Source organism: Epinephelus fuscoguttatus, linkage group LG10 (genome assembly GCF_011397635.1).
Source record: "Epinephelus fuscoguttatus linkage group LG10, E.fuscoguttatus.final_Chr_v1".
NCBI lineage: Eukaryota > Metazoa > Chordata > Actinopteri > Perciformes > Serranidae > Epinephelus > Epinephelus fuscoguttatus.
The window spans coordinates 1,090,235-1,115,311 of NC_064761.1; the positions used below are offsets into that span (position 1 = coordinate 1,090,235).

The window sequence follows — 25,077 nt, forward strand, 5'->3', positions numbered from 1 at the left end:
AGCTGAGGTGTAAGATATAATAACTCCCCTTATATAGGCTTTCGCTCTCTCCCATAATGTAGATGCTGAAACCTCAGATGTATCGTTTGTAGAGAAAAAGAGCACCAGTTGTTCTTCTAACATAGATACAAAGGTGGGATTACTAAGCAAAGAGGGGTTGAGCCGCCAATGACGTGTGGCAGGGTCATAATAAGGAGGTGTAAGTTCCAGACCAACAAGAGAATGATCAGAGAGTGCCATGGTTTTTATACTACATGTTCTAACTCTATCCAATGCTTGTCTTGAGGTAAGAAAATAATCAATCCTTGAAAATGAGTTATGTGGACAGGAGAAAAATGTGTAATCCTTCATTTTCGGGTTCAATATTATCCAAGCATCAAATAAATTTAAATCACAGCATAGCGCCTTGGTGGCTACTGCCATTCTAGATGGACGTGTGGATTTCCCGGGACACTGGTCCAGCACTGGCTCCAGACAGGCATTCAGATCCCTGCCCAGAACTATGAGAGGTGATGTACTGGAAGACAAATCAGCCATCAATTTGGAATAGAAAGAAGCCTCAAATGCCGCTTCCTTTTTGAGGGATGAGAGAATTTTACTTCTTTTAACTGCATTATTAATTCCCTTTACATTCCATGTAATACATTTAGTGACACTCATCTTAAGGATGTATTTCCCATGTACATGAATATTGGTGTCCACAAAAACCTGTAGCTCTTAGACACTGAAAAGAACAGAAAAGAAAATAAAGCTGTCATTTGAAAAAAGAGGTCGTCCCCAAACGACGACCGCACACTAAGAGGAACCAGAACCCACCCAAAACAGAAAATGCTAAAGGGGGCCATCACTATAAAGAGGGCATGAGAGAGAAAAGAACACAAAATCCCCCCCCCAAAAAAAAGACCGTCGCTCCAATCCCAATTTGGCAACAATATAATTAGATAGCACCTAAACAAATCTGGGCAAAATTCAGTAGTGTCCGCACCTCTGTCAAACACAGATCCATGTGCCTAAAATTACGTTAACTCTCTAACTATTCATTGTATGATAAAGTAACCACCAAGGATGTAAACAAGAAAAACAGAGGAGCACAAAGATCAAATCAGAGACAGTTTTAACAAAGCCAACATTATAATAAAGAAGCTGCAGAGCTTTCAAGCTTTTAACTAGCTAAACTTGGTCTAAATGTAGTCCTGGCAGAAGAATACCACATAATGGAGAGATTCTCACCACAAAAAGTCTATAGGTGTAAGTATAGAGCTGGCGTGACCATTTCTTGTGGCGTGTTTATATCCATACCTCACCAACAGTATGGTCAGTCAAGCGTGGCCAGAAAACGCCGAGCCTTCTCTGCGTCGTTGAAACCGCGCTCCGTCCCGTTATGCTGTATCACAAGCCTGGCTGGAAACCGCATCATGAATCTAATGTCCTTGTCTATAAACTTTCGAACCACATCATTATAGGAGCGACGCTTCAGGTGAACCGCGCTGGACAGGTCCTGATGGATGAAGATGCGCGACCCCCCATGTTCCAGGTTTTTCGCCTTTCTTGCGGCTGCTAAGATCCGAGGCTTGTCCCGGGAGTTGTGGAGTTGGATGATCACCGGTCTGAGTCGGTCACTCCTCAGTCCGGCGGTCCGATGCGCGCGGTCCATCTTTATGCGCCCCTTTGCGGCGGACAAACTGAGCAATGTTGGTAGCCAGGATTCAAAGAACTCCAGAGGATTTTCACCCTCTGTGCCTTCCTTCAAATTTAAGATCCGTATGTTGTCGCGTCTGCTACGGTTCTCCACGTCGTCTGTCTGCTCGGCCATGGTCATCTGCTTGTCCTCCACCTGTGAAAGACGGAGCTCGAGGGTGGCGACCTGATCCTCCATGGGGGAGACCCGCTGTTCAGCTTCAGTGATGCGTTTAGCCTGACCTTCCAGGCTGCCGGCGATTCTGTCCAAAGTGTCGGTTAGTTTTGAAAACTTCTGCTCCATAATTTCACTTATGTTTTGAGTAACTTCCCGCACCAGCTTGGACATGTCCGTGCCGCTAGCTCCCGTCTTGCTAGCTGCCGGAGAGGAAGTACCGTTAGCCGCCATGCTAGGCCGCGGCGGGTGATCCATAATCTTCGACTGGGTTGTTTGCTTCAAATTAGCTGGTCTTTCTCTCTGACACTGACTGCCAAGTTTATTTCCCATGTTATAATATCGTTAGAGTAGCGTCAGGTTGGTATAAGGTGCTTTTAGGCTGAAAAATATCGGGACCAGAGCGGGAGCTCCACGAAGACACAGTCTTCAGCCAGCCATCGTCACATGACCCCCTGTCTCTTTGTCTTTAACGTTACTCAGCTTGGCTTTCTCTTGCGTGCATTCTTAGTACTTTTCTCTGTGCTGTCTCTCTTGTTGAGTGTGAGTGGTCGAGGTGCCGCGGGATGTGGCAACTTTAACTTTTAAAGTTTTACACAGCACGTCTTTCTGTTAAACGTCGCCGTACCTGAAACCAAAGTATCGCCATATAATAGACATTGGGTTATTTTTCGCCACCAACTCCTCGCCTGTTCATGGTCATGCTCATGCTCTTCTTCAGCATCCATGTTGGTCACTGCTGCAAGCCAGGTGGTCACCTGACCACACGTGCTGCACACACCATAGCTTGTGGGCGTAATGTCAACAAACTCCACACACTACAGGAGAGGTAGTCACGTTCACAGGCACACACGTTAACATTCATTTACATTAAATCGCAAATCACAGCCTTTTACACGGTTATGTAATCACACAGCCTGACATCGCAATTGCAATTGCGATTAGATTAATCGTGCAGCACTAGTCGGGGGCCCTCAATAAATTCTGAGAGACCAACAATCCTGATGTTGTTTTGCCGGCTTCGCCCCTCCAGGTCAGTAGCTTAAGCTTTGAGTTTAGCACAAGCCTCCGTTACGCTGAAACAGGATGCCTCGAGGGCCTGGATGCGTTCTTCGGTTAAATTGGTGTTGGTCTCTAGACTCACTGTGGCTTTCACTGCATCCAGTTTGGTTTCAAGAGTTGCAAACGCCAGTTTAAACTGAGTGGAGAGGGCTGACGATATAGACTGGTGGTGTTCCTCCAGCAGGCTAGCCAGACCATGCATGCTAATCCGGTCAGCGTTGGTAGCCAGCTTGTCTTTCTTGTTGTCCTCCTTTTTTGTCTTGGCTTTGGAGGTCATAGTATGGCTTGAAAATAGCGTCTGCCGTTACTGAAAAAACGGGGTTGAGTTTTTGCATTATTACAAGTAATAAATAGTCAAGTCGCGGGAGAGCGCAAAATATGCATCTGCTCCATTCCTCTCACCACCGGAAGTCCTCATGTTGTCTGGACTATTTCAAAGCCATGTCTTTTTCCCGGTACCGATGGAAGCACAGGATCTGGGTGTTGGAAATACATCTGTTCCCATGGCTTGTCTCAGCAAATTAGATGCAAACGTAGTGGGATCCTGACCATCTTAGCTTCCCTCAGGTATATTTAGAATGTACAGGTTGGCTCTGCGAGACCTATTTTCCAGATTTTCAAGGCGGTCTTACAGAGACACGTTCTGGACCTGAAGGGTTTTGATGGTGGTTTCAATTCAATTTCAATTTTATTTTTCATTTGTTTTTATAAAGCCCAATATCACAAATCACAATTTGCCTCATGGGGACATCCCTCTGTCCTTAGGATCCTTGCAGCGGATAAGGAAAAACTCCCCCAAAAACAGGGAACAGGGAAAAAATACGATAGAAACCTCAGGAAGAGCAACTGAGGAGGGATCCCTCTTCCAGGACAGACAGACGTGCAATGGATGTCGTACAGAACAGATCAACATAATAAATTAATAGTAATCCGTATGACACAATGAGACTGAAAGAGAGACAGAGAGAGACACAGACAGAGAGAGATGCAGGACAGATGTTAACGGTAATAGCTTACAATAACATTAATGAGAGTAATAATATTATAATTATGATTCTGGCTATTGTGGTACAATATGTTGAAAGTATATATTAATATCTGATAGTATACATATGTGACAATAATCATATGTGTATAATATCAGTAGAGTATGACTAATGATAACAGCAGCAGCAGCAGGAGGCATCTGGCAGGACCACGGCAGCAGCACAACCACACACGTCACACCATCCAGGCACTGCTGCAATATAAGTTAACTTGCGAGACAGTGGAGCACAAAGGCTCCGGAGAAGAAGCTGAGTTAGTGACATGCAGTACGGCCGAGTTAGCAAGATGCAGAGAGAGAGAGAGAGAGAGAGAGAGAGAGAGAGTGTGTGTGTGTGTGTGTGTGTGTGTGTGTGTGCCCGGTGTATTATAGGAGGTCCCCCGGCAGACTAGGCCTAGCCTAACTAGGTGCAAGGCAAGCCTGAGCCGGCCCTAACTATAAGCTTTATCAAAGAGGAAAGTCTTAAGTCTAGTCTTAAATGTGGAGACGGTGTCTGCCTCCCGGACTGTAAAACAGGAAGATGATTCCACAGGAGAAGAGCCTGATAGCTGAAGGCTCTGGCTCCTGATCTACTTTTGGAGACTTTAGGGACCATGAGTAACCCTGCGTTCTCAGAGTGCAGTGTTCTGGTGGGATAATATGGCACTATGAGCTCTCTAGGATATGACAGAGCCTGACCATTTAGAGCTTTATAAGTTAACAGTAGAATTTTAAATTCAATTCTGGATTTTAGGGAGCCAGTGCAGAGAAGCTAAAACAAGAGAACTATGATCTTGTTTCTTAGTTCCTTTTAGTACACGTGCCACTGCATTCTGAATTAGCTGGAGAGTTTTTAAAGACTTATTAGAGCTACCAGATATGAGAGTTACAGTAATCCAGCCTTGAGGTAACAAAAGCGTGGACCAATTTTTCTTTATCTTTTCAGGTCAGGATAGGCCTAATTTTCGCAATATTATGCAGATGAAAAAATGCAGTCCGTGAGGTTTGTTTTAGATGAGAATTAAAAGACAAATCTTGATCAAATATTACTCCAAGGTTTCTTACAATAGCGCTAGAGGCCAGAGCAATGCCATCTAGAGAAACTATGTCATCAGATAAAGAGTCTCTGAGTTGTTTGGGGCCAAGAACAATAACTTCAGTTTTGTCTGAATTTAACATCAGCTGTGAAAAGCCGCTCAAAGTTTTCACCTGCCAGAGCCTTTGTTGAGGTAAGAGGGCTTTGAAAAGTGTTGACTGTGTCAAGTAGTCTATCCACTGAAGCTTGTAGGGGTTAGATTGAGTCTTGAATTAGTGTGGCCATGTCTTCCTTAAGGCTAGTACATTTCTTTGCCAGTTCAGATTTGCTGTCAACAGTACCATCTGCTGTTAAAAAAAGGAACACGTGTCTATTTCTGGTTGTTCAAAATGGTTATTGCAGACGGGATGAAGGATTTTTTGTAAATGTTTTTCCAGGCCAGTGGAACCTTATAAAGTTTCCCTGATGGCGGCAACTGAAAGCAGTGGTGGAGGGGGTGAGAGGGGTCTTCTGTGATCAAGGTGGCTGTGCAATTCCAAAAGGGGAGGTTGTGGTGATCCATTGATTTTGCTGGCCTGGTTAACTATGCGGAAGAGTTTTGTTTTGTGTTTGGATGAGAGGGAGCTGTACCAAGATCAGATGTTGAAGGTGAGTATGGATTTGATCAGTGACTGGTAAAACAAAGTTAAAATATGTCTGCTGATGCTGAAAGTCCTTAATTTCCTCAGCAGCTAGAGGCGCTGTTGTTGTTTTTTTTTAATATGGTGTCTGCATGCTGAGAGAAGGATAGACAGTTGTCTAGGTCTGTTACTAAGTATTTAAAAGACTCAACCTGCTCTACAAGCTGACCCTGGATGCTGAGTGGTTTAAAAAGAGCGGTTGCTGACTCTCTTCTACCCCCGCAACACAGCTCTTTGGTTTTTGAGACATTTAGCTCAAGAGAGAGCTGATTATATGAGATAGTACTTTATTAATCCCTTGGGAGGGTTCCCTCAGGGAAATTGAGCTAAATGTCTGGGCCAGGTTTTCAACAGCCTGCTGATACTGGTTCAGAGCAGTGGTGTCAGTCAGGTGAGCCACAAGGGCCATGTCATCTGCGTATTTAAAAAGATTCATTCCCTCACTGTTACAAGTGATGTTGTTGGTGTAAGCAGAGGAGAGAACTGCAGATAAAACACAACCCTGGGGTACACCTGTGTTTAAAATCAGCTTGTTTGATTTAAAACCTTTTAAAAAGCCTGTTGTGGTCTGTCATATGAAAAGTTCCTAATCCATTTGTGTTAAAAGTAGAGGAGAAGTCCATAAATAAGACCCTGGTGTGAGGGTGTGCAGAGTCCAGGTGTTTAGTAACAGAATCCAACAGTGTGAGACTTGCATCCTCTACATCTCGTTTTGCCTTGTAGGTAAACTGAAAAGGGTCCATTTTGTGTGACAGCATTTTGGACAGGAGTCCACTCTCTCCATGCATTTGCACAGCACAGAAGTCACGGCCACTGGTCTACAGTCCTTCAGCTCCTTAGCTGGTGACTTTTTGGGGATTGGAATTATAGTGGATTATTTGTGAAAGTGAAAATATTTGTGGCAGCTTTGGTCGCTCTAGTCGCTCATCACATGAATCATTGAACGTTCAATCGTGCTTGTCAATTTAAAGGAGCCGCAAAGTGGGCTACTGGCTTGAAAGCTGTTGTCCAGTCAGAAAGATTATAGTTGGCCTACAGAAAGTTATGTTTGGTCAATGAAAACAGAAAACGTATGTCAGCCTATTCAAACCAAGCAAGGAATACCTGCATGGTATGTTGCAACATTAGCCTGCAATTCTCTCCTCTATACTAACATTACACACTTTAAAACTCACCAGACCAACCAACTGCCTCCCCAAGCCTCATTCTTTTTATTTTGGTCTCTGTAACCGAACAGCGACACATTATAAAGGACTGAGTGGGCGCGAACGCAAGTAATAAACTTCACGATATCCATTGTCGGAACACGTGTGCTGTAGGAGCCAAAGTTAAATGGCTTGTTCTGTGGGACCCGCTTCATCGAAGCACGTCAGCATTCCGATTGGTTACCGCTGAACCGCGTCAGAGCTCATTACCATAAAGTTAAAAGAGTTTTAACTCTCCTCCGTAGCTGCTCCGGTCACTTTGTTCGCCCAAGACTCGCGGCTGATGACCAGGTTGCCCGATTAGCCAGGCTCTCATTGAAAATGAATGACTTCCACCGCTTTGGAAGCTCTGGTCGCTGTTGGTGTGAACGTACAGTTAGAATTGTGACGTTTTCTCAGAATTTCCCCTTAAGGTTAAGACTAGGTCCTTGTAAAGATAAAAGTTAATCACAGAGCATCTCACGCTGAAAACCTGTCGGCATAGAGAGGAGGAAGGGGCTTTAGAGTTTCTTTAGCAGAGGAGAAAACTGTGGAAAGACAAAGATGTAGGAGAAATATTCTCCAAACAATGAATAACAATGAGGAAATGAAATGCTACAGATTATACTGTGCAGGGATAATACGCATGGTTGATATCATTAGGGATACGTACCCATTTCCTACCTAGCACTATATTTCTAGGAACAAAATGATCACAATACTAAAACTGGTAAAATGCAACAGTGCAGCAGTGATGACTTGAGTCTGTCTCAACATTCCATCAGTAGAGTGATCACACCAACAATGACAACACTTTCACAGTCAGTAGTTCATTTCATTTCCACTGGGTGTCCACACCTTGCAGGCTCACTAAAGGGCATGTCTGTGACAGCCAATCACATATGTTAAAAGGATGCATCATACCTAGCAACGGGGTCAACGATAGCCCCTCTCTAAGGTAAAAGCTTCTGTCCCTTCCTTGCTCAGAGTTGCTCTGAGAACTTTTCTAAATCACTCCTAGTCTAGGGCTCCTTACTAAACTTGTATAGGCTAAGTTAGGAACTCTCTGAGAGTTTTCCTAGAATGTCCATGGATATGGCCCCAGGTCTGTATTCTGGAGTACTCTAATGCAGTATGGGTGTTTGTGGCTGTGTAGGAGGCAGGTGTCTCAGTTGGAAGAGGGAGACGCAGGCACTTTACACCCCATCTACCAGGTTACCTGCCAGCCATGGATCACTTTCATGGCTAAACTTGGTAAGTGTTATTTCAGTACCCCATATTTTTTGCCGATATGGGAAAATAATTTCATAAAGACTTCATATTCTGTATGCTGGAGTTTCTCTCACTACCTATATTTCTTTTTCCATTCTGACTTGGCCTCTGGAACACAGGCTGCCCCTCCATTCAGCAGTGCACGGCTGAAACGGCTTCACACTTCCTGCTGCCCTCCATCTTGGCAGAGATTGTCAATTTGGTCAGTTCTCTGGCCAGTGATACAACAGTAAAGGCATTTGAAAAGACATGGTGAGTTATTTGTGCTGGGTATGAAATGAGTGGTAGAATGCAACGCGCATTACTTGCTTGTGCCATATAAAATTGACGGGGGTGACCATGGCGTTGTGTCCCACCGGCCTCTGTGGTCTTCAGCGATACACCTCAACTGAAAGTCCAGCTGCCCTCAGTGCTTACTTGTCAAATTATATTACAGCTTATTTTTTTCTTTGACTTTGATCAACATTTCAACTGTTTTCAACTCCTGACTTATAGTGCACTCAGTAGCATGTAGATCTAAGTGACCAAGCGACCACCCAGGCTGATAGCTGCCACTCTAGACAATAATAATAATAATAAATTTTATTTGAAGGCGCCTTTCTTGGCACTCGAGGACACTGTACAGATACACAAAATGACATTAAAAAGACATTAAAAAGAAACAACAATTTAAAAAACAAAACAAAAAACAATAGAAAGTGACAGAGCAATTGGCATCAGATGGAATAGGCAGTTTTAAACAGATGTGTTTTGAGTTATGATTTGAAATGGGGGAGTGAATCGATGTTTCTGAGTTGGGGTGGTAATGAATTCCAGAGACGGGGAGCAGAGCGGCTGAGTGCTCTGCTCCCCATGGTGGTGAGGCGGGCGGAGGGGACAGACAGGTGTGTGGAGGAAGAGGATCTGAGGGAGCGGGAGGGGGTGGGAAGATGGAGGAGATTGGACGGATATGAGGGGGCAATGCAATGCTTGTATTTCCAGCAGATGTGTTGCAGCCTGTTCTACAAAGTGTCCCAAAAGCTCATAAACCTACCAACACTTTAGATGTTTAAATTCAAATGGTTTAGCAATTTGTTTTGTTTTTTTTTTCCCAGAAAAAGTTTTTTTTTTTTTGTTACCATAGTGCCTAGTTGCATAAAATGTCTTAAGAAAAATTTATCCTTTGTGTCTTCCCTTAAATAAGCTGAGCAAATTGTCATTTCAAGTCATGTCCATAGGAAATATCCTTGATAATTAGATTAATGTATATAGTGCATTTTCAAGACTTCCTTTTGCAATTTTTATTTTACAATGGCCATATCAGCAAGAACAAGGGGAAACTTACAGTGGTACTGTACCCTCACTGGTAACTTATTTCAAATAAAGACTGATTTACAGAATAAAAGTGTCCAGTGCACAGTGGTTAGAGACAAGGAAACCCTTGCAGATATTTGATCATGTACTTTACATTTGTCATTCCCACAGAATAGATGATACAGTGGCATGCAAAAGTTTAGGCACCCCTGGTCAAAATTTTGTTTACTGTGAATGGTTAAGTAATACAATACAATACAAATTTATTTATGTAGCACATTTAAAAACAACAGCGTTGAAGTGTTGTACAAAAAATATGCATGACAAAAATACAAAACACGAAAAGTTTGTTAACACGAAGAACACAAAATTCAGATCACAAAGCAACCTGCTATCACACAGAGACTGAGAAGGCCAGAGAAAACAAATGGGTTTTTAAACAAGACTTAAAAACAGGCAATCTGTCAGCAGACCTCAGTGCTCAAGAGGAAACACAGGGGTGCAGGAGACTAAGAGGTAAGAGGGGGCCAACCCATTTAGAGCCTTAAAAGTAAACAATAAGATCTTAAAATGAATCCTAAAAGACATAGAAAGCCAATGTAGGGACTGTAATATCGGGGAAAATGTGCTCTTGCCTGCGTGCTCCAGTTAAAAGTTGAGCAGCCACATTCTGAAATAATTGGAGTCGTGAAATGCAAGTCTAAGAGACACCAACAAGGAGGGCATTACAATAGTCAAGTCTTGTGGAGACAAAAGCATGGATACCCTCTCAAAGTCATTAAAAGAAAGGAAGGGCCCTCTTTACAGGTTGGATGGTACTGACTTTTGGTCTATTTACGAAGTATAAAATGCTGCACCCTGCTTTTGTCCCCCCAGCCGGCAATATGAATGTTTCCTGTTGCCACGGCAACAGATGCCGTTTCAGTAGCTAACGTTAGCTTAGCGCAATCTACATATCAACAATGAACAATAAAACTACAATACGACATTTCTAAACAAAAACAGCTACCACCACCAACAGCTGTTCTATCAAAGACCTTAACTAGGGTGTTGCCACTTGTCATATCTTACAACAGTTAACATAACCTCACTGAAACTATGTAACCTAACTAAACACGGTGCGGTCAGCACAGACATTACAACTACATTACTAAGAGTACCCTAATAAGATGTGAAGTGCTTTGTGACTTGAATCCTACTCGAAAGAATAAATGAAAAATATAAAGGATGAGTTGGTTGATAACTGCCAACTGAAGAAGCAGCCAAGCCACTGTGCCTTTCATACTCCAACAGAAATGTATACAGAAGTGTGTGCCAGATAATATACATAGAACAAATAAACACACACTAATACTCACTGTATGACATTAACATAAAACAATGAATGCACTTTACTTATGGCTGATTATTTAAAAAAAGACAACAACAAAAAACAGCTCATAGAAAGACTGCATGCTCTTACTTTGACATGCGGAAATGACGTCATCAGCTGGGTGATCACGTGCTATCCAAAAATGGCCGAGTGGTTCGGACCGGTGGAAAGTTTGTTTCAAAACTGTGTGTAAAAAGTAAATTCGCACGCGTAGAACTGAAATCCACAAATGTTTTTTCGATTCACAAATAAAAACTGAGTTCACAAATGCCTGTTCGAAAGTTGTAAATGTAAGAAAGATATTCACAAATGCTTTTCATTCATGTTTGTGTATCTTTTATTTATTTTTATTTAACCCATTTTTAACCAGGTTAGTCCCATTGAGATCTTTTTCAAGGGAGACCTGGCCAAGACGGCAGCATAAAAATTCCAACACAACAATGAACAGCAAGGACATAAAAACACAAACATAAAAGATAGTCACTAAGATATAAATGATTTAAATACCTACAGGCATCAACAAGTACCAACCAATTCATTCACCATTGTACTTATGAGACCTTTAAAACCAGACATAGGGACCAAAAACCTCAGTTTCAATACATCTTGCAAGCCGTCCCAAGTGAGGGGAGCAGAGACCTTAAAAGATTTCTTTCCCAATTCAGTCCGTGCACGTGGGACAGACAATAAAACCAAATCTTGCGATCTCAGACTATAACTACAGTCAGATCTCCGAGCAATCAAAGTGCAAATGTACGATGGTAGTCTACCCAGAATGGCTTTATAAACAAACAAATAGCAGTGACTGAGCCTACGCGTAGTCAAAGATGGCCACCCAGCCCTGGAGTAAAGAGTACAATGATGAGTGAGGGCTTCACAGTTTGTAACAAACCTCAGAGCACTGTGATATACAGTATCTAACATGTGCAAACAGTGTGCAGATACATTCATGTACAATAGATCACCATAATCAAGAATCGGTAAGAAGGTAGCAGAGATCAGTCTCCTTCTGGCCTCCATAGAGAAGCAGGACTTATTTCTGAAATAGAACCCTAACTTCAGTCTCAGCTTTTTTAGAAGATTTTCAACATGAGGTTTAAAAGAAAGACCATCATCAAGCCAAATACCGAGATATTTAAAACTGGAGAAACCTTCTAACTTTTTTCCCTGAGCAGAAATTATGTCAACAGTGTTCTCAGGCTTTTTACTAACATTTGAAAAATGCATTACCTTAGTTTTATCAACATTCAAAACCAGCTTAAAAACATCCTGCAGTTTGGCAAGAGCCTCAGCAATGGAGGGACCAGCACAATAGATCACAGTGTCATCTGCATAAAAATGAAAATAGGCTCCATCCACATTACAACCTAAAATATTAATATAGATAGAGAATAACAGTGGACACCATTACACCATTAAAAACACTTAACCAATCAGAGGAGAGCCCATCAAACTGGACACATTAAGATCTTTCAGAGAGGTCGTTCACAAACCATCCTACTGCCTGGTCAGACACACCAATATTAGTCAACCTCTGTTTCAAGACGAGATGGTCAACATTATCAAAAGTTTTGGACAGGTCAATTAATAGAGCTACACAACTCTGCTTCTTATCCAGAATGCCAATGATATCGTTCACCACCTTCAATGTCACAGTAATAGTGCTGTGTTGTTTTCTGAATCCAGACTGATCTTTAGATAAAATGTCATTTTTACATATAAACTCCTTCAACTGTTCACTAACAAGTTTTTCAAGGATCTTAGCCAGAACTGACAATTTAGAAATGGGCCTATAATTAGTTAATAAAGTGGCCTCCCCCCTTTTAGTAGAGGGAGGACATAGGCTGACTTCCATATCTTGGGAATCACATTGGTGCTTAATGTAAGATTGAAAAGTTAAGTAAGGTGAGGTGCAATAAACTCTGCACCTGTTTTTAGGAAGAAAGGTTCGAAGTTGTCAGGACCAGCAGGTTTTTTAGAATCCAAGTTACCTAGGGCTTCATACACTTCATCAACAGAAAAGGGAGAAAAACAGAATGTTTGATTTGTACCAACATAGATCAGATCAAAACCTGTGGTATTTGCATATGTAGACGTGGACACAGAATCAAACAATGAACCACAGGACACACAATGCTTGTTAAAAGACTTCAACATAGAAGACCTATCTGAGATAGTGCCAGAGGCAGTGGAAATGCAGGGGGGTAACTCATTACAACTTCCAGGCAGATAGAGCTTTAATGACTTTCCAAAATTTTCTTGGATTATTCAAATTCTCAGTAGTAGCTGAAAGATAGTACTCATCTTTTGAGCTTTTGATTTGTGATGTACAGTAATTTCTTAGCTGCCTAAAACAGCACCAGTCAGCCTCAGACCCTGTCATTCTAGCCTTTGCCCAAGCTTTGTTTTTCTTGTGTAGCAAATTAGATAACTCTGCAGTAAACCAGGGGTTATGCTGGCCCTTCATCCTGTATTTACGAAGAGAAGCATGTCTATCTATTATTTCCTTATCAAAGTGAAACAAATCCTTATAACAATGCGCGGTTTACCTTTCAGAACCTTTGTGTCTCTAACTGTGGATACAACACAGTGGTCACTCACATCATTAGCAAATACTCTGCTGCAGAGTATTTGTGAGGAACATTTGTCAAGATCAGATCAATTAAAGATGATTTTTCAGGAAATGTATTATTAGGATGGGTGGGACTATCCACAATCTGAGTAAAGTTCAGTGAGACGCAGAGATTTTTAAGATCATCAGACTTAGAAGTTAACCAGTCCCAATTTAAATCGCCTAGTAAAACTATTTCCTTGTACTGAAGCTGGCACTGGGAAATATGTGCCAATGATGGCAAGGATTGATTAACAGCTGAGGGGGGTCTATAACATCAACAACCGTCACAAGGAGGCCTTTAGACAATTTCAAAAGCCTTCCTAGCCTTCAGAATTTAAGGCTAGGATTTCAAATTTGTTACATATCAATTTTGAAACCAAAATATTTACATAGAACTTAGACTTCACATAAATGGCAACACCACCGCCTCTCTTAGGTCGGTCCGTGCGATATACATTGTATCCATTTATGGAGATGTCCGTGTCAGGGATAGCTTTGTTAAGCCCTGTTTCTGATACCACAATGACATCAGCATCAGTTGAAACAGCCCAAATACGAAATCCATTTAGATAAAAGACTACGCACATTTAGGTGTATAATGCCCAAGCCAGATCTTGACTACAGTCAGCAGGAGTATCAAACTGACTGCAATTATTTGGACCTGGATTTGGCTGCACATTTCCTGATATTAATAACAGCATAAAGATAAGACATATTCTCTTTTTAACCACACATGAAACACCCTTTGCCTTACAGTATTTAACTAGGCCTAACAGAGAGTGATCATAACTCAAAAATAGTCCTGTAGAACCATAATTGATGGACACCGAGCAAAACAAACATAGTTGCCCACCCTGGTAGGCTCAGATAGAGCAGAGCGAAATAGTTCATGAGTCACACTTGATCCTTTACAAGGGACACACACTGCTGGTGATGAGACAGTCTCAAGTTCACTCCCAGGTAAAAGAGTAAGCTTGCCATCCAGGACAGTCAAAAAACAGAGTAAGACAATAAGGGATGCCATATTTACCAGGCAGAATGACATCAAGGAGCGTCAATAATCCACGCGGCAGCCGGACAACAAGTGTCGGACAAAATCCTCTCAAGGAGCTTCAATGAGTGCGCAAACACACACACAGACCCTCGTTCACAATCCAGGTAGTCCACGGAGAATGTGATGAATGAATGTTCACCACAAAGCCCAAGCCAGCCAGATGGCGTGGGATGAGTCGGGCAGAGAAAAGCCTCACTGGGTTCGCAAACACACACACACAGACCCCCATTCACAATCCAGCCAGTATACGGAAAGTACAGCGCATAAATATACACTGGAAAAGCCGAGTAGGCTGGGAGGAGTGGAATGAGCCAGGCAGAGATGGACACCTTAGGCCTAGTCAGGGACCCAGGTACAAGCAGGCTCACCAGCAGGTGACTAAAACAATAGGCAGAAGAAGCAATCCAATTTAATCCAGCCACGGTATGCATATGACTCCAGAAAACTTTCTCCAGGTAGAGCTCAGGACAGTTTCCGTTGTGCAAAAGATTCAATGGACATTTAAAAGACATTACAAACTTTAAACACAATAAAAACGTAGCGACATGACACTGACAGGTAGATGTGCTGCCATCTTTGCAGATCCATTTTATATTTGCAAAGTACAAATCTTTTTTTGTATTTGTGGAAGGTGTTTTATGGATACAGATTACACATTTACACACAGATTGTCGATCTGTTCACACACATAATTAGGAAACAAATCTATCTCCATAAAAATGTGTCTGAAAGTTAGATCAAATCTTAAAACTTTCTTTACAAAACCACATACTGTATATGTATCTTTATATAGAGTCTATGTACAAAACATTATACAAATGACACATGTTGAGCTGAGTTTAGTGAGCACCAAAATCATCTACCGAAATCATCTTAGGTCAGTCAGAAATGAAGCATGATTGTGATTTGTCATCGGGTCATCATTGACATGAGTCAATACAATATTGATCAGTAGCACAATCATTTTGTCACAATGTAGCATTATCGGGGGGGAAAAAAACCCGTCATCTTACCCCTCCGAGAACCGTCACCTTATCGTGGTGGAGGAGTTTGAGTGCCCTAATGACCCTAGGAGCTATGCTGTCTGGCGCATTTTGCCACTGGTAGGGTTTCCCATGGCAGATTGGTTCTGGGCGAAGGGTCAGACGAAGAATGGTTCAAAAGACCCTTCATGATGGACAACAACAAGAACTCATGTACCCGGTCCAGAGGGTTACCAGGGCCCCGCCCTGGAGCCAGGCCTGGGGTTGGGGCCCACAGGCGAGTGCCTGGTGGCCGGGTCTTTGCCCATGGGGTCCGGCTGGGCCCAGCGCGAACCGCTACATGGGCTCGTCCCCTGCAGGCCCACCACCCGCAGAGGGATCCAGAAGGGATCGGTGCTTTGTGGATCGGGCAGCAGACCAAGGCGGGGGCCTTGGCGGTCCGATCCTCGGCTACGGAAGTTGGCTCTTGGGACATGGAATGTCACCTCTCTGGTGGGGAAAGAACCGGAACTTGTGGAAGAGGTTAAGCGCTACCGACGGCCTCACCTCGACACATAGTTCCGGCTCTGGAACCCAAGTCCTTGAGAGGGGTTGGACTCTCTCCTTTGCTGGAGTTGCTCCGGGTGAGAGGCGGAGGGCCAGGGTGGGCTTTCTGATAGCCCCCAGACTCTCTGTATGTTGGGGTTCACCCCAGTAGACGAAAGGGTTTCTTCCCTGCACCTTCGGGTCGGGGAACGGGTCCTGACTGTTGTCTGCGCTTACGCGCTGAACAGCAGTTCAGAGTACCCGCCCTTTTTGGAGTCCCTGGGATGGGTGCTGGACAGTGCCCCAACCAGGGACACCATTGTTCTGCTGGAGGACTTCAACGCTCACGTGAGCAATGACGGCAGGACCTGGAGGGGCGTGATTGGGAGGAACAGCCTGCCCGATCTGAACCTGAATGGTGTTCAGTTATTGAACTTCTGTGCAGGTCGCAGTTTGGCCATAACGAACACCATGTTCGAACATAAGGATGTCCATCGGTGCACCAGGACCAGGGCACCAGGACAGCCTAGGTCGCAAGTCAATGATTGACTTTGTAGTCGTATCATTTGACCTGCTGCCATATGTTCTGGACACTTGGGTGAAGAGAGGAGCAGTGCTGTCAACTGATCACCACCTGGTGGTGAGTTGGATCAGATGGCAGGGGAGGACGCCGCGCAGACCTTGCAGGCCCAAACGAGCAGTGAGGGTATGCTGGGAACGCCTGCCAGAAGAACCTGTCAAGATGATCTTCAACTCCCACCTCCGGGAGAGCTTCGCCCGCGTCCCGAGGGCAGAGGGGGACATTGAGTCTGAATGGGCCTTGTTCCGCTCTGCCACTGTCCAAGCGGCTGATGCGAGCTGTGGCCAGTCGCGGAGGTAATCCCTGAACCCGCTGGTGGACACCAGAGGTGAGGGGAGCCGTCAGGCTGAAGAAGGAGGCCTACGGGGCATGGTTGGTCTGCGGGTCTCCGGAAGCAGCTGATGGATACCGGCGGGCGAAGCGGAGCCCTGCAGCGGCAGTCGCAGAGGCAGTCGCAGAGGCAAAAACTCGGGCATGGGAGGAGTTTGGTGAAAAACATGGAGAAAGACTATCGATTGGCTCCAAAGAGGTTCTGGCAAACCTTCCAGCGCCTCGGGGGGGAAGGCAGCAACTTGCTCACATTGTTTACAGTGGGGGCAGGGAGCTGCTGACATCAACTGGGGACATTGTCGGGCGGTGGAAGGAATACTTTGAGGAGCTCCTCAATCCCACCAACACGTATTCCAGTGAGGAAACAGAGCCAGGGGTCTCGGGGGTGGGTCGTCCAATTTCTGGGGCAGAAGTCGCCGAGGTAGTGAAGCAACTCCGCGGCAGCGGAGCCCCAGGGGTGGATGAGATTCTCCCTGGATATCTCAAGGCTCTGGATGTTGTAGGGCTGTCCTGGTTGACACGCCTCTGCAACATTGCGTGGATATCGGGGGCAGTGCCTCTGGAGTGGCAGACCTGGGTGGTGGTCTCCATCTTCAAGAAAGGGGACGAGAGGGTGTGTTCCAACTTCAGGGGGATCACACTCCTCAGCCTACCCGGTAAGGTCTACTCCAGTATGCTGGAGAAGAGGGTCCGGTCAATAGTTGAACCTCAGATTGAGGAGGAGCAATGTGGTTTTCATCCCAGATGTGGAACCGTGGACCAGCTCTTTACCCTAGCCAGGGCACTGGAGGGGGCATGGGAGTTCGCCCAACCAGTCCACATGTGTTTTGTGGATTTGGAGAAGGCTTACGACCGTGTCCCCAGGGACATCCTGGGGGGGGGGGCGGCAGTAAGTCGGACCTGTTCCCGGTGAGAGCTGGACTCTGCCAGGGCTGCCCTTTGTCACCAGTTCTGTTCATAACTTTAATGGACAGAATTTCTAGGCGCAGCCGAGTGGTGTAGGGTGTCAGGTTCGGTGACAGGAGGATCTCATCCCTGCTTTTTGCAGATGACGTGGTCCTCCTACCTCCATTGAACAGTGACCATGACGGTTCGCAGCCGAGTGTGAATCGGCTGGGATGAGAATCAGCACCTCCAAGTCTCAGCCGGAAAAGGGTGGATTGCCCACTCCAGGTCGGGGGGGAGGTCCTGCCTCAGGTGGAGGAGTTTAAGGATCTCGGGATCTTGTTCCCGAGCGAGGGTAGGATGGAGCGGGAGATTGACAGGCGGATTGGGGCGGCGTCAGCAGTGATGCAGGCGCTGAAAAGGGAGCTTAGCCAGAAAGCAAAGCTCTCGATTTACCGGTCGATCTTCGTTCCAACCCTCACCTATGGTCACAAGCTCTGGATAGTGACCAAAAGAACGAGATTGCGAGTGCAAGCGGCCAAAATGAGTTTCCTCCGCAGGGTGGATGGGCTCAGCCTTAGAGATAGGGTGAGGAGCTCGGACATCCGGGAGGGACTCGGAGTAGAGCCGCTGCTCCTCCACATCGAGAGGAGCCAGTTGAGGTGGTTCAGGCATCTGGTAAGGATGTCTTCTGGGCGCCTCCCTTGTGAGGTGTTTCGGGCATGTCCAACTGGGAGGAGACCTCGGGGCCACCCCAGGACACGTTGGAGGGATTACATCGCCCAGCTGGCCTGGAAATGCCTCGGGGTTCCCTCGGAAGAGCTGACAGCAGTAGCTGGGGAGAGGACTGTCTGGGCTTCTTTGCTGAGGCTGCTGACCCCACGACCCGGACCCGGATAAGCGGAGGATGACGACGACGACAAAAAAAAAAACAAAAACACGGTGCATTCCCTGAATGTTAAAGCACTATCGGCTCTGACATGAGTGAATACAGCATCTGCTGTCACAACAGACATTGCAATGTAAGATAACGCAAAGGTCTTTTGTAATATCTTACATATTCGTGAATTAGGGTGAATTTTATGAACATTTAAATACAAGGTTATTGTCAACTGGCGGTCTCCAGGGACCTCCGTGCTGCCCAGCTGTCTTTACCAGGAAACGGTGGTGCACTGACCTTCAGAGAGCCAGGGATGAGAACAGGCAGGCAGGCGTGCAAGCAGGCGGACAGGTGTCAGATCTGCGCAGACCACCACAACAAAAACACCAACACATCATGGACAGTATAATAGTAACATCAAAAACAAGTCTCACTGTTTGTGTGTTTTGTGACATGAGAAATTCTTTAAAAACTATTAAAGTCACCAGACGTCACTGTTACAACACAACATGCAGCGTGTTAATGCATGACACATGTTAATATACTACAGTTTTTATCGCAGTTCAAGCTGTCTTTTGTGATACCTAAATTGTGCATGGTGATATCGCATTGAAGGTATATTTCAATATACAGTGCAGCCCTGTTGTGAGGAATTCCTCCACCTTGTTTCGCATAAGTGCTTGTCTGGTGAGAAGCAAGTGAGGAATTATGTCTTTATTGCTGCACTAGTTATTCCAACTGGTTGTTAGAGATAGGACATGTCTGTTTGCAGTCTTTCATGAGTCAACAGTAATGTTAGGAGACAACAGTGCAGTGCAGAAGCAGAAACATTTTCCACATCAGGAGACCAAAGGGATCAAGCACACAAAAACCCTGTTGTCCAACTGCAGAGAATCTTTAACTATCTCACATCACTTAATTCTTACACATGTGCAACTCAGTGTCCTTATAGGTCCCTTATTCTGCACATGTTCAGGTTCATAGTTGTGCTTTGGGTTTCTACTAGAACATGTTTACATGAATTAATGTTCAAAAAACACATGTATTTTTCTTATACTGTCTGCCTGAATATACCTGTAATTACCTTCTGTCTGAAATGCTCTGTTTTTCTAGCTTTACTGGAATTTCATTGCTAGGCAACAGCTTGGGTCCATGCTTGCTTCCTGTCAGCTGATGGCGTGAAACATTCTAACAGGAAACACAAAAGGATCCATTTAAAATGTTTATGTTTCAAATGCTCTATAAAATATAGTTGTGACATCTCAAATTCACAGAAATCCTGACAGCTCATTTAAAGGCACAGGTCATGAATATGAACTGTGTGCATTTCTCTGTGGACTGAGTGTTTTGTTACTTTCACAGTATTTATAGAGCACCTATACCTGCTTTATTTTTAAAAAGACATGGAAATCTTACTTTTCACAATATGGGACCTTTAATATCTCAGACCAGTACTAGTGTTACAACTGTGTCTTATGTATCATCATAATTTTTTTTTTCTGTCTCTTAAACCTTTCTAGCTGTCCCCCATCTGGAGACATATTTGTACCATTCCCTCTTGTCCAGAACCTCAGCCAGCCTCCAGATTCCACAAGGAGCTTCATTCTCATTGGCCGCAACTTCCACCAGTGGCACTGTAGCACAGAGCAAGGTAACTGCTAAAGCCAGTGTCTCTGTACATTCACAGCTGTCACTCAGAGATAATTTAGTTGGTTAAACTAATACAGAGACAGACACAGATAATGGTGCACTGGCTAATTCCTAAAGACAATATCATTAAAGTGATAATGTAGTTAAAATTGAAGTTAGATTATGACAGAATGTGGTGGTGAGCATAAAATGCAGGAAATTTCTCATCCAGTTGCTTTTCTCCTTCAAATCTTTGTTCTTTGTTGGTGAGTTATTTAGATGCTATTCTTATCAGCCTTAGAGCAGGTCCCTCAGCACAGTCATCACCACACATAATTTTATAAACAGAGGAGTAAAAAGAGATTACTTATCTGTATATACAGCTGTTTTTTTCTGTGTAGAGACAAAGCGCCCAAAGTCCCGATATGAGCTTTTCAGCTTTTCTCAAACCAATCACATCAAGGTCACCAAATTATGTGGTGGAGAGACAACAACAGCTGCCGGAGATCCTTCCAATAAAGACTTTAATTAACGTGTAACAAAGGTCGAGTCAGTCTGCAGAGTAGCTGAGTCATATTTTTTGAGAGACAGGCATTTATACAGTCAGGCACGGATTGACGTCAGATCTTGATCCATGGTCTGCATACCACCAATATCAACCACTAGCTGCAAATCCTTTATCTTCTTTGTTGTGACATATTGTAGTCAAATACAAAAAATAAAGTGCCATAAATTCCTGGCACTGTCCAAAAAACAGAAGATCTCACCCCTGAACTAAGAGCTGCCTCGGAGCAGAACACTGTGGTGTAAACACCTTCCCAAATTGTTAGACGTTACACAAGAGTTTAAACACATTTCACCCTCCACTCCAGTGCTGCTGAATGTTACTTTTTTTGGTGTATTTATATAGAGATACCTTAAAGATGAAGTGGTATTTATCTTTGAATAAAATATACCACATGACCCCAAAATAAATCCCATAATCCAGAGGTGCTGCCATGGATTGATGATTAGAAAGGTCTATATTAGTGTATGACAGTGTGTTAAGACTTAAATCACCTTATATTAGCAGCATGTTGCTAACTCCTGTATTAACCTAATTTGTCGTGTTGAGCAAGAGGTGGAAGCATGAATGTTTGTGTTGAAGCTTTCAATATGCTCTCCCTGCTGCTGCTCTTTGTTTTTGTGTTTCTTTTGTCCGTGCTAGCAACTGTCTAACATGACTGCATTATTTTGCAAGTGTCTGCTTACATCAGTTTGCGTCAAGCTGTGTGTTTCACTGTCCATGCTGCCTTGCTGTTTGTCCCATCTCTGTTTGCCTCCAGAAGACAGTTCAGATGAGGAAAACACCGCAGTGCTAAATAGGTTCACACGTAAGTTTGCCTCTGAGCTTACACATTGATGCTGATGGGATGTTTGCAAATGCTGCTTGATAGAAATGTAGTGCTTAATATATAATTTAGATTTTCTTGATTAAATATATCCATTAGTTAACATACAAACCATCTTAAAAGTGGACAGAAAGCAAGTAGCTTTCAAACTCTAAATCAATTCCAATGGCTTTAAATCTTTTAAACAGAGACATCAGTCTCTATTTTTATGAATCAAGGTATAAAGCACAAAGATGATGCCAGTCAACATCATCTATAGCCAGTGCTGACTGGTGCTTTGGCCAGATAAAATGAGAAACGTCATAGGACACAGGTTATATCAGCTTGTTAATTAATTGATTGAATTAATTAATTGATTTGACAAGTAACTTGATGAGAGGTCAAAATGATCTTTTGGCTGCTGTCAGGTTAACCTGATCTCTGCACTGAGTGGACTGTGTGTTTTGCAGTTTCAGCTGATTGTGTTGCATCAGCTTCAGGAGTTGTCCAAACCAGTAATTTAGGCTGATCAACTAAGATTTGAATAAGGACCTCCAGTGTCAATATTTTATGAATGAGCAAACTGTTGACATGTCATGAAATGTGCACAATTAAAGAAATAGGTCATTCATAACCATGATTTGCTACATTTTTTAATAAGTTAGTTACTTATTTTACAAACGTATAGCTGTGAAATGTTAACAGGCTGCCATTCTCTATAATGGCAGTGATTTCAGATTTCTATGTTGAAAAACAATAAAGTTACTGAATATTGAAATGGATCGTATTATACTTTTATGATGGTCCCTAACTACACACGTTGGACAGATGTTCAGTTCATTGTGCTCTCAACTGCATTGTCAGGTCTTGATATGGGACTATTGAAGATAATAGCTGCGAAAAACAGCGAATAACACATATTACCACTTTGCGGTCACCTTTCACACCTATGTATTACATATATATTACAATTATTGCATCAGGATGTCATAATTACAAGATCTTATATCCTAATTATGAGATGAGGTGTCATTATATTTTTTTTAAGTGAATGCAGTGCGCTTCCGTATAAAGCTGCACATTGTGAATTGAGATTTTAACTCAATATTTTTTAAAATATGTTGTTTATTTCAATTACTTACAAAAGTATGCCCCTAAAAAAATGTAAGCGTGGAGTCTTGATACTATCATGATACTATCACCTGTTATCAATTTACCTGTGTATCTGTGAAATATTTTAAACTGGGTTTTTTGAGCATCCCACAACTTTCCCAGTCTTTTTTGTGTATACTTACCAAAACACAATAACGTTTATCAGTTTGAACACTAAATATCTTGTCTTTGGACTGTATACAATTGAATATAGGTCAAAAGGAGTTGTAAATCATTACATTCTGTTTAAATTTATGGTTTACACAGCGTTCCAACTTGTTTGGAATTGGGGTTGTATATAGATAATGTAATCTGAATTTTGGAATGCAAAGATTAAACACTCCATGCTTTTTCTGGGTCCATGTCATTGGTTCGACAGCCCATTGGTTCGACATCCCATTAGTCCGACTGTCCGCGGTGCTGAACGGCTCGCGGCGCACCATACGCCCGCCGCGACCGGCTTGAGGCAGAGCAGGCTCACAGCTTATGTGTTTGTCACATTCCTTTTCATTTTAACCCACACCATGATCTTTTCCTGACCCTAACCAAGTGGTTTTTGTGCCTAAACCTAACCAGACCTTAACCACAGGGCATCATGATGATTTCGGAACGGACTTAGGAACAATGAGTTTAATATGGTGGGAACAATAGGATGTCGAACCAATGGGCTGTCGAACCAATGGGCAGTTCCCGCTTTTTCTCGCCCACTTCTCATGTTCAGTTCATTTTACAAATGGCTGGAATTTCCAGTGCAGTATAAGGCCCCAATCACACAGAAAGCATTTTTCACGTTGCAAAACTAGAGGCGTACCACACTGCCTTTTTTTAAAATTTAAGATTAAATGCCACTAGTAAAACACTGCTTGCTTTTTATTGTTGCGCGGGTGACAACCAGTTATGCGGGACATGGTCTCAATTTGCGTGACGCATGAAAAGAGATAGAAAGGCTGTGCCGCGCAATGCGGGACGTCTGGTCACCTGCTGTCTATCATTGGGCCTTGCATCACAAAAATGAATACTAACTACAGGGATTCCATTGGTCGACTGGACAATGGTATCTGTGAAATATTTTAAACTGGGTTTTTTGAGCATCCCACAACTTTCCCAGTCTTTTTTGTGTATACTTACCAAAACACAATAACGTTTATCAGTTTGAACACTAAATATCTTGTCTTTGGACTGTATACAATTGAATATAGGTCAAAAGGATTTGTAAATCATTACATTCTGTTTAAATTTATGGTTTACACAGCGTTCCAACTTGTTTGGAATTGGGGTTGTATATAGATAATGTAATCTGAATTTTGGAATGCAAAGATTAAACACTCCATGCTTTTTCTGGGTCCATGTCATTGGTTCGACAGCCCATTGGTTCGACATCCCATTAGTCCGACTGTCCGCGGTGCTGAACGGCTCGCGGCGGGCGTATGGTGCGCCGCGACCGGCTTGAGGCAGAGCAGGCTCACAGCTTATGTGTTTGTCACATTCCTTTTCATTTTAACCCACACCATGATCTTTTCCTGACCCTAACCAAGTGGTTTTTGTGCCTAAACCTAACCAGACCTTAACCACAGGGCATCATGATGATTTCGGAACGGACTTAGGAACAATGAGTTTAATATGGTGGGAACAATAGGATGTCGAACCAATGGGCTGTCGAACCAATGGGCAGTTCCCGCTTTTTCTCGCCCACTTCTCATGTTCAGCTCATTTTACAAATGGCTGGAATTTCCAGTGCAGTATAAGGCCCCAATCACACAGAAAGCATTTTTCACGTTGTAAAACTAGAGGCGTACCACACTGCCTTTTTTTAAAATTTAAGATTAAATGCCACTAGTAAAACACTGCTTGCTTTTTATTGTTGCGCGGGTGACAACCAGTTATGCGGGGCATGGTCTCAATTTGCGTGACGCATGAAAAGAGATAGAAAGGCTGTGCCGCGCAATGCGGGACGTCTGGTCACCTGCTGTCTATCATTGGGCCTTGCATCACAAAAATGAATACTAACTACAGAGATTCCATTGGTCGACTGGACAATGGTAAAAAAAAAACAAAAAAACAAAAAAAACCCAGAAATGACGTGGGGCGCTTTTCTGCTCTGAACTCTTCTGAGTTTTTTCAATTCGAAGAGTTCAGAGCGCTCTGGCAAAAATGCCAGGTGCCTAGAGTGCAGAAATACGAGGCATGTTGTAATGCAAAAACAGCAAGCAAGGACTTACTGTTTTGTCTAGTCGGTGTAGCTTTTCTTCATTTGTCAGCCAAACCTTGGAGACCTTGCAGAGAATCCTGGGTAATTCAGT

The 25,077-nt window shown here is 43.4% G+C and overlaps 1 protein-coding gene across 1 annotated transcript in view; it reads left to right on the forward strand.

Annotated features, from left to right (window-relative positions):
- szt2 (SZT2 subunit of KICSTOR complex) overlaps positions 1-25,077 on the forward strand; it is a 461,751-nt gene that overhangs the window by 320,951 nt on the left and 115,723 nt on the right. The window contains exons 55-58 of the mRNA XM_049588526.1: positions 7,995-8,092; positions 8,230-8,362; positions 20,147-20,277; positions 21,581-21,628. Coding sequence (XP_049444483.1) covers positions 7,995-8,092; positions 8,230-8,362; positions 20,147-20,277; positions 21,581-21,628 — 410 coding nt within the window. The remainder of the gene's footprint in view (positions 1-7,994; positions 8,093-8,229; positions 8,363-20,146; positions 20,278-21,580; positions 21,629-25,077) is intronic.